Source organism: Solanum lycopersicum, chromosome 2, assembly GCF_036512215.1.
Source record: "Solanum lycopersicum chromosome 2, SLM_r2.1".
Classification (NCBI taxonomy): domain Eukaryota; kingdom Viridiplantae; phylum Streptophyta; class Magnoliopsida; order Solanales; family Solanaceae; genus Solanum; species Solanum lycopersicum.
The window spans coordinates 53672417-53682101 of NC_090801.1; the positions used below are offsets into that span (position 1 = coordinate 53672417).

Below are 9685 nucleotides of genomic sequence, written 5' to 3' on the forward strand. Positions count from 1 at the left end.
ACCCAAGAAAACATAAGTTTTTATTATTATACATGTTATCACTTAAATAATCAAAATATTTAGATACTTTTTATGAAAAAAATTCTTGATAAAAAAAGTTTTTTCAATCAAAATATCATTTAAATAAATCAAAATATTTAAATCTTGTGTAAGAAAAAAATTCTTGATAAAAGACATTTTTCGCTCATCCAAATAAAAGCTTAACGAGAAATCGAAAAAAATAAAATAAATTGAAATATATCTAAATTTTATAGTCAAGACATATTATCTCTCCACTATTTAATGGTGTAATTTAAAACTGAATATCAATTTTGATTGAATATATTTACAATTTTTTTCATAAAATGGTGTTGCGCCTTATTTAAAGAGGATTAATAAAATATAAAATTAAAGCAGCCTAAGCAAAGCTTACTATTTTGTGATAATCATTGAATTATTGTCCATAATCACCCCAAATGCATGTTAAGCCACTTTCTGCTTCTTAATCACAGACAAGAATCAAAATGACTACTGCCATGATCCTCTCTCTCTAATCTCTGACTCATAAACACAGAAACTAATATTGTATACAGCATCAAATTGCAGACATGCAAATTTGCAGGTACGGAGCTAGAAGCCCGATAATTAATTCAATCGAACTCAATAATTTTTTAAGATTAAAACATTTAAAACACTAAATCGTTATTGTAAAATTCAAAACAGACATAATTTACAAGAGCAGGAAGCAAAACGATAAATAATGATTGAGAATTGGAACAATTTGAATTTTCATTGTGCTAATATGAGGATTGATAAAGCTAAGCACTAATTCATTAGAGGAACAAAGAAATAAAGGTAACTAATATATATATATATATAGTAAAATAGTTGCAGCCTCATAGTTTTTCTCTTCCTTGCACTAATTACTACTAATTGAAACATTATTCAAACTAATCTAAAATCAAGATGAAGAAGAAGACCCATTAGTGACAACGACATTATTAGCACCAAAACTTGAATTTTCTTTCTTGTTGTCATCGTTCATGCTGCTTTCATGGTGAATGTGAAATTCCGAGTCAGTGTTGTCGTGATGATGAGTAGTATTATTTCTATCAACAATACAAAACCCATTAACAGTATAGTTAGAGTTACCATTCTGGTGGTTGTGGCCGTTGTCGGTGTTCGGTTGATCTAATTTCTTGCCGGAGATAGAGGTGGTTTTGTTATTGTGCATCCATACCTTTAAAACCCCTTTTTCAACTCCAATTTCGTTGCAGAAATTGTTCACCAGATCTTCATCTCTCTTCTGCATTTTCCATTCAACTTTTTCGGCGAATTCCAGCATTTTAATCTTCTGATCTGGAGTGAATTTTGTCCTGAAACGCTTCCTCCCGTTAGAATTTGCTACCGCCATTGGCGTAGTCGATGTGGGGAGGTTCTGATTTTTCTCCCCGGAAAACCCAGCGCTTAGAGCCAAAAGCATGTGTGGTGCAGAAGCTGGGTAATACGCCGAAGAAATCGGCGGTGGAGATGGTGAATTCGGGCTACCGTGGTCCCCACGAGGCGGCGGAGGATGATGGCGGTGATGTGGTTGGTACTCAATAGCCGCGGTAGCGATAGGCGGCGGTTCTTCCGGTTCACGGCGGTGAAAATTGCGGTGACAACCACAAGCAGCACATTTTAGTGAAGTTGGATCAGCTGGGTTCGCAGCTGGAATAGGCAAAAATTCTCCACATCCATCCACGGCATGAGTCCCTAAATTAGCCGCATGATTTTTAAGGCATTCTTTGTACACCACCACAACAGGATGATGATGATTTTTCCGTTTCAAAACCCCATTACTGAACGAAAAAGGCTTCGGTTGCTGGATCCGACTCGGAGTTTCAGTTTCAGCTAATTCTGGTGTTTTCACGGTAGTAATAGCAGCTGTTGTGTTTGTGTTTATGTTTAACTCCATACCTGAAACACATCTACTACTTATCTTTTTTCTTTTTTTCCCCTCACTCTTAGAACTTAGATGATTAAGAAAATGAAAAGAAAAAGCATGTTAAGAAAGAGAAGAAAAAAAAAAAAGTGGGTTTGTTTTTCTTTGGGATTTTGAGTTTTGATGATGATGAGAGTTTATGACTATAGATAACAAAAATCTTGGTTTTTGTGGTTGTCCTTGTTAACCACTGATGTTTTTTCGACTTTGATTCCTAATCTAATCTATGGTTAACCTGCAGCTGCAAATGACCCCACTTCCCACTTGTATATCATAAATATCACTCATAAGTTAAATGCTTATGCCAATTCACTTTTTAGTTTAAGGTAACTAATTAGTGTCAAAGGTTATTTTTTAATTATTATAAGGTGTCAAATCTACTGTCTTTGAATTGAAACAGAAGATTCACAAGTATTTGATACACTATTTTCTAATAGGGTAGTGTTAGGTAGAGATAATCAATCGATAGAATAAATAAATTAAAACTCATAATGAAAGGTGAAAATAAGATTAGAATTTGTCTTATGATAATTAGTGAATTGTACAAAAATTAAGAATTTACTGCTATTTACTGAACTTGTCAAAGTTGCCAGTTGGAAAAGCAGAGTGTGACATCAGTGCATCCGAATACGATCACGACTCAAATTTCATTTATGGAGATTTTTAAGTTTATGTTTTTAATCAAATAATTTTTTCTTTTTCAAAATTTGACAATCGAACCAATAACGATGAAAAATCGATAAATTAATAATTAATAAGTCAATATCTTAATGATTCTATAAGAATTTAATATTTCTACAAATCGATAACCAATAAGATAACCCGATAAGTTTCTAAATATCGAACCAAACCAATCAATACGCAGCCACTTGACATCCTTACAGATCATATGATTTGAAATTATAATTTCAAATTTCAACTTTTCATTTGAAAAAAAAAGAAGAAGAGATTTAGTTATTTGGAGTCTAATACGTGATTTTAAAATTTTTAAAAGTAAAATTTAATTCATAAATTTATATTTTATAAAATAATTAAATAAAAATTAATCATTTTACAAGTTGCAAAAAGAAAAAAACTTATGTTTGGCATAAAGAGATTTGCAGATTTGAAATAATTATGCAAAAGAATAACTATTTAGTAAACAATTATGTCTAGTTACTACAATTAATGACTAATATTTATAAAATTATCCATATTTAAAAGTTTATAGTCACACGTACTTATTTATAGTTGATATACAATTTATTAATAAGATAGCTTTAAAATATTTCAATATCTTACTCAACTATTATTTATTTATTTTCACGACTTACATACTCTTAAAAAAAATATTCAAATTATATTCAAAACGTAAATCTTGATTTCATATCATAATAATTCCATTGTACAAATAATTCACTTTTTTCACTTTACACCTCCAAATCGTAAATCTAATCAAAATAGTCTTTTAAAACACTTTATCTTAGCCTTTTGGAGTTTAGTGCATGAAAAATGAGTATTTAGCTATTAAATAAGTATGATTAACTCTCCAAAACCCAACCACGTGTAATATTTTTTTCAACACGTGGCGTGATTATTTTTGTTGAAAAGGTGCCACGTACGTAGTTTTGCCATTCTTTTACGTTTTTATATTCAAAGTATGATTACGTAAACTAGTTTGAATACTTAATTGTCAGCTTCTCATTTCCTTAATTTAAGTCTTTTTTTAACTAAGAAAAAAACAACCTAAATAACAGGCATTTTGACTCTAAAAAGCTTGAAACCGTTAGAGTTCATTGAATAAAGAGCAAACCTATCCTTTTTTATAAAAAATATTTTGGTGTTTAACTTGTATTATATACATAAATTACTTTCGTATTTATATACTCAGTTTATATGAATTAGTTTTACTTTGACATGAAATTTAAGATAGAAAAAAAAGAGACTTTTTAAATTTATAATCTAAACTCTAAAATAAGTGATGTATATTTGAAATTTAATTATTGTCAAATTTACTAGTATGTTATTCTTTTCAGGATTGATTAAAAAAGAAAGTGAGTTATATAAATTGATAAAAAAAAAACTATCTTTCATTGTTCTTATTGCATAACTTGAACATTTCAACTAATGAAATAAATTCAGACCGCACAATACAAGCCTAATTCGAAAATGACGCATCCAACATAATTTTTTCCTAAATCCAAATATCCAACAGATAATAAAGCACTCTTTTCGATATACCACAGCTTGAGTTGTATCAATTACTTTTTATTGTTGTGGCTGAGGCCAAAATAAAGATTAACTCGACTAGTTTTATCATGTCAAATTATTTGACCGGCCCAAGAGTAATATGAGACTTCCTGGATTTGTATTTGTTGGGCTACAATAGTTATATTAACTTGGGCCAATCATGAGTTAATGAGGACAGAATTACAGCCCATGATTGGTCAGCCCACAAGATTGTATTTAACCTAAAAGAAACTACTATGTACGTACAAAAATGAGCTTAATTACTCTTGGCTACTCATTTACTTTTTTTAATCCATCAAACTTTGAAAGAGAGTTGTTAAATCTAAAAAGTTCTTTCTAGCTCGAAGAACTTGTTTGATTCTCCTTGTAATAAATATTGCTAAAAGATAAGAGGACGTATTAGTTAAAGTACTAAACGGAGATGATTTACTTGACTATGAGAAGATTTTAAGTGATACAGAAATTTTAAGCTTCAGTATCTTTTTAGATCAAATGAGTTTTTCTTCTGTGTTTCACTACTTCATATAGTAAATTTTAAGAATAACAAACATAAAAATCATATTAGTGATGTATAGCTACACTTTTACTATTTCCGGCTCTATAGCCAAATTATATTCGCTATGGAACATCTAACTTATATAAATCACGACGATTTGTATAAAATTGAAGAGATTTATGTATATGTTCTTTGTGTTAGGCTAGAGTGGCGAGCGAGATTGGGAGAGAGAGAGAGAGAGGGCAGCGAGTGGAAACAAGTGAATTGTATATGTATATTAGTTAGATAATTGTATACAAATAACTACTATGTATATGTATCTATTATTGTGTTTGTATATCTGCATGAAATTTGATTGTGCATACAATTGAATCGAGTTAAAACATTTGTATTTGCATATCAAATCTTTATCTATTTAGTTTTATACAAACACAAATTATACATTGTATTTTATGTAATTGGTGTTTGTCTAAAGCGAGGGAGAAAGAAATGCAAAAGAGAACTAGGCAGTGGAAGATTTGTATTTATATAATTATAAGTGTATAGGACGGAGAGGTATGCATTTGTATTTGGATATACAATCTCTTTTGCTTTGTACAAAACACAAATACAAATTATACATTTATGTTTGTATAAAGTGGGAGAGGACTGTTAAAAAAAAGAATGACGAGTGAGATTCTAGAGAGAGAGGCGAATGACAAGAAATTTGTTACGAATTGAAATGTAAATTAAGATATAGCTATAAAATTTATTTTGAATTAATAGTTTGCTCCATAATTTTCCTTTCTTTATTTGTTCCTTTTCTTCTATCTCACTTTTTTTTGTTTTTTTTTTTTAATTTTTTCCTCATAATTTAATTATTTTTTTAACCATATTTGATTCCATACATATTTTTTGCGCTATTTTTTACTCCTATTTCTTTTTATTTTTGAATTTTATTTAACTTTTTTTTCTCTTCATAATCTAATTTCATTTATTTTTGATTTTGCTCCTTTCTTATTGTACTTTTTTTCTATACCTTAAAGAAGATAATCAATATAATAAATATTCATCTGAATTGTGGTGTATTGGTGAGACTATTTCATCTTTAATTAAAAATTTTGCTTTCGGACTATGAATATGGAGAAAATCATATTGAACGTGCCACCCATAAAAAAGGGATGATCACCCATGACTTCTGTGGCACACTGGTGCCACAAAGGCCTTTGATGGTCTTATTGGCGCAGTGCACAATCTAGATTTAGCCAGGACTTCAATGTAGGCTCTGGACATTAAGTGAAAAACAAAAAAAAAAAAGATATAACAAACATTCGTTCAACTTTTATTTTTTTATATCAATTATTAGAAATAACTTATACATTCAGTTGTTTTCTCTCTTTTTTCTCCTTTTCTAATTTCACTTATATTCTTAAAGATTTTTTTCCTTGGTTTTTATCATGCCCAATTCTACACACCTATTTGCTGCTGCTTCTTTCTTCCTTTTTTTTTTTTTTTTTTGAGTTTCTTCTCTATGTCAATAAAAAGATAGCTGATATATATGTCATATATCTTATTTACTTTATTCTTTTTTAATATTAATCATCATAAAATATCTAATTTTATCAAATGGTATACCAGAAATAATATATCAATTGCAACTGCAACAATTTCAGGAAGTCATAGGGGATTGATTCCTTTTTTTTTTTTTAATGCTCCTTAATTTCTACTATATAGACACATGACATATATCATCTACTAACAAAGATACTATACATTCAAATAATATATTAAATCTTTTATGATACATGGTATCATAGAGATCTGATTCATTTCTTAAAGAAACACACTCAATACTCAATGACATTCACATGATATATATATATATATCATACACTAATAAAAATTTCATAGAACATTAATTCATTCCTTCAAGAAGAAAAAAAAAAACTACTCTTTATGATATATCTCTCACATGATATATATACACTATGTATTTATTAAATACTAATATAGGACTAATTCAATTCTCTCAGAAACACACTCAATCCTCTAAAATTTTCACATGATATATATATCATACACGAAAATCATATAGAACATTCTGCATCCAAAACTAGAATACATATATATATATATATAAGTCGAACTTTCTTAATGAAATTTAAGACTTTTAAAGATGGATCGCATTTATAAAGGATTTGAATCAATAAAATAGTACTCTAATGGTAATTAATTCACAGATCTTGACCATCAACCATGTAAATCATTACAAACAAATCAAACACGACCAAAAAAAAAAAAATATGCAAAATAAAAAAGAAGCTGAAGCCTTCTTCAGTTTCTACAACAACATCCACTCACACTCAAACATAACCAAACTAAACTCAATCCAAAATGAGTTAAATCAGTTGATAGTCAGGCTAAGTTGCGCGGACTCTTCACTTTCAATGCCACACCCGTGTTGGATTCTCCAAAAATACACTACTTTTAGCGAATCCAACACGCACCCCTTGACATTTTTGAAGAGTCCGAGCAACATAGTAGTCAGGTCACCTAAGATTTTGTTTGAATCATTGTTATCCATTGTTTCATAATGTATTGTATTGTACTCTAATGTATTGTATTGTATGATAGACTGTATTGTTTGTTATTGTTCAATAACATTTTAATTATTTGATTTGACTGTATAATAATGTAAAGTAATTTATAAATTAATTATAATATCCTTAATTATTCAAGACTAGATTTAAATAACTAAGGTAAAGGGTAAGATTTTTTAAATATTATATAAAGATATAATTGGAAAAAAAGAAATTCAGTAATAATGGAAACACACCAAATCGGTTGTTCCATAAAATAGGTGTTTTCATTGTTACGTAACAACTAAATTAAATAATAAAATACAATAAAATTTTAAGTAACAATCAAAACAAGCATTGTAGGTATAGCAACAATACAATACAATACAATGGGTAACAATGATCGAAATCTAGTGTAAGTGATAACTAAAATATTAACTAGTTTTCCAAAAAACAAAAATTAGTTATCGGTTATAATTCATAAAAAAAAACACATTAATAATATAAAAATTAACCGTTTTAATCAAATAAATCGATTCCAAGTACTAAAACAGCACACAAGAAGACAAAGAAGAAGAAGAAAGAGAATGAGATGCAACTTCAGTTTCCACCTCTCTTCTGTGGAAATTGCGGTGACAGCCACAAGCAGCGCAAATGAATGCGCTGCTTGTACCTTCTTCACCACTTGGCATAAACTCTCTGCAACCATCTACTGCATGTCCTCCAACACGCGCCGCGTGATTCTTCTGGCACTCTTTGTATCTCACGATCCTTACTGTAAAGGCTGAGTTCGTAGAGCTTTCTGATGTCACTGACTCATCGTCTTGATTCTCAAACAGTTGAATTTTTCTCATTTTTAAACTATGATAGATAGATAAGTTTTTTAGATATAAATAAAATGACTAATGGAATATGAGTGGGAGAAGATATTTTTGGGGGATTTGGAGAAACTAAATCTTGTGCTAATATATAGCTATTATATATATAATAATAGAGGTAGTGTTCTTTTAACAAACCCTAACCCTAGCTAGAAGACATGTTTTTACACCTCACTGCTAGATAGAAAGTAAAAAGAATTAAATTCTGAAATATATATGAACTTTGAACGAAATTAGTGTAATAATTTTAAACTTTGGGCAGGACGTATTGTCGTTCATTATTTCATAGTGTATATTCAAGATATATAAGTGTCCAGTTGGACAAGTTACTATTTATAATGATACAATATTTATGATGTTCATGTGATCACTTGCATATCTTTAAAATACATTATTAAACAGTGCAACGTAATAGATTCTGTCCAAAGTTTGAAATTGTTACAGTAATTTCAGTTAAAGTATGAATATATTTCAAACTTTTTTCCCGAAGTAAAATCACATCTATTATTTGTAGAGCGTTAAGTTTATATATTGATAGACCCAATAGTATAAAAAATAGTGTCACAATCAAAAAACTTAAGTAATGAGTGTGAGTGTTTGGTATGAAAGGAAAATGTTTTACCAGAAATGAAAGATATTTTCTTTATTTTTTGGTGTTTGATTTGTAAACACAAAATATTATTATAAAAAATATTTACATATAATCTAGAAAAATATTTTAGATGTAAACACAGAGATGGGATTATGGCGTATAGGGGTGTGTTAAAATATTATTTCTCCAACACATAATAAAAAGTCATTTTCCGTATTTTTAAGAAACGGTAAAAAATATTCCTTCTTGGCATTTTTATAACTTTGACCATTCAGCACTCATTTCCTTTTCTTTTCTTTTCAATAGTGGATAACTATTTTATGATTCATGTTATTGGGGTCTTTTCTTGGTAAATTTCTCTATAATGGGTCGTTATGAATTGATTGCTCAACATCTAATTTCAATCACGTACTTACCAAGTTTATTGCTTGGCTTAAAAATAGATTTGTCCTTCATTTTCTTTTATAGATAAAAAGATCTTAATAAATCATTTTTCAGTTAATTAATTACCCTCCAACATGACTAATTGGTTTCTAATTATAGATAACCAGCTAAACTTTGCCTCCTTATCAGCCAAATTTAACTACGTGGTCTTCAAAACTCCAATTTTAAGATCGTGAATTTGAATCATCAAGAAACTTAAATGAAGATCGATGAATTATACTATGAAAGGGGTAAAAAGGAGTAGTAGTAAAATTAAGTTCACTTGTATTGCTAGCCCAATAGTACCAAAAATATATTGCAGTCGATAACTAACCTACTAAAAATGTACGGACAGAACATTTTAATTTAATAATGTTATGCCACATATATTATAATGTCTTACACAATTTTGGGTTATGTCTGATCAAAAGTAATGCATGCATGGAATTTCTCAGGTTAAAGACATTAGATATATATCCAACATTTAATAAATGCACATATACTGGATTGTGATTCGTGGTGCGGTGTGGTGAAATTACTTCATTC

General features: G+C 29.2%; 2 protein-coding genes across 2 annotated transcripts; both read right to left on the bottom strand.

Moving 5' to 3' along the window:
* Positions 1 to 829: 829 nt before the first annotated feature.
* Positions 830 to 2264, bottom strand: LOC101268060 (zinc-finger homeodomain protein 9). The gene has a single exon (XM_004233314.5). The coding sequence runs from the start codon at positions 1934 to 1936 to the stop codon at positions 941 to 943; it is 996 nt and encodes a 331-aa protein (XP_004233362.1). The 5' UTR covers positions 1937 to 2264; the 3' UTR covers positions 830 to 940.
* A 5247-nt stretch (positions 2265 to 7511) lies between these two features.
* LOC101253753 (mini zinc finger protein 2-like) lies at positions 7512 to 8354 on the bottom strand. Its single transcript, XM_004233877.4, has one exon. The coding sequence runs from the start codon at positions 8098 to 8100 to the stop codon at positions 7792 to 7794; it is 309 nt and encodes a 102-aa protein (XP_004233925.2). The 5' UTR covers positions 8101 to 8354; the 3' UTR covers positions 7512 to 7791.
* Positions 8355 to 9685: the final 1331 nt, after the last annotated feature.

Excerpts from the sequence above, each read along its gene's own strand:
- LOC101253753 (XM_004233877.4), bottom strand. The coding sequence starts at position 8,100 with ATGAGAAAAATTCAACTGTTTGAGAATCAAGACGATGAGTCAGTGACA.
- LOC101268060 (XM_004233314.5), bottom strand. The coding sequence starts at position 1,936 with ATGGAGTTAAACATAAACACAAACACAACAGCTGCTATTACTACCGTG.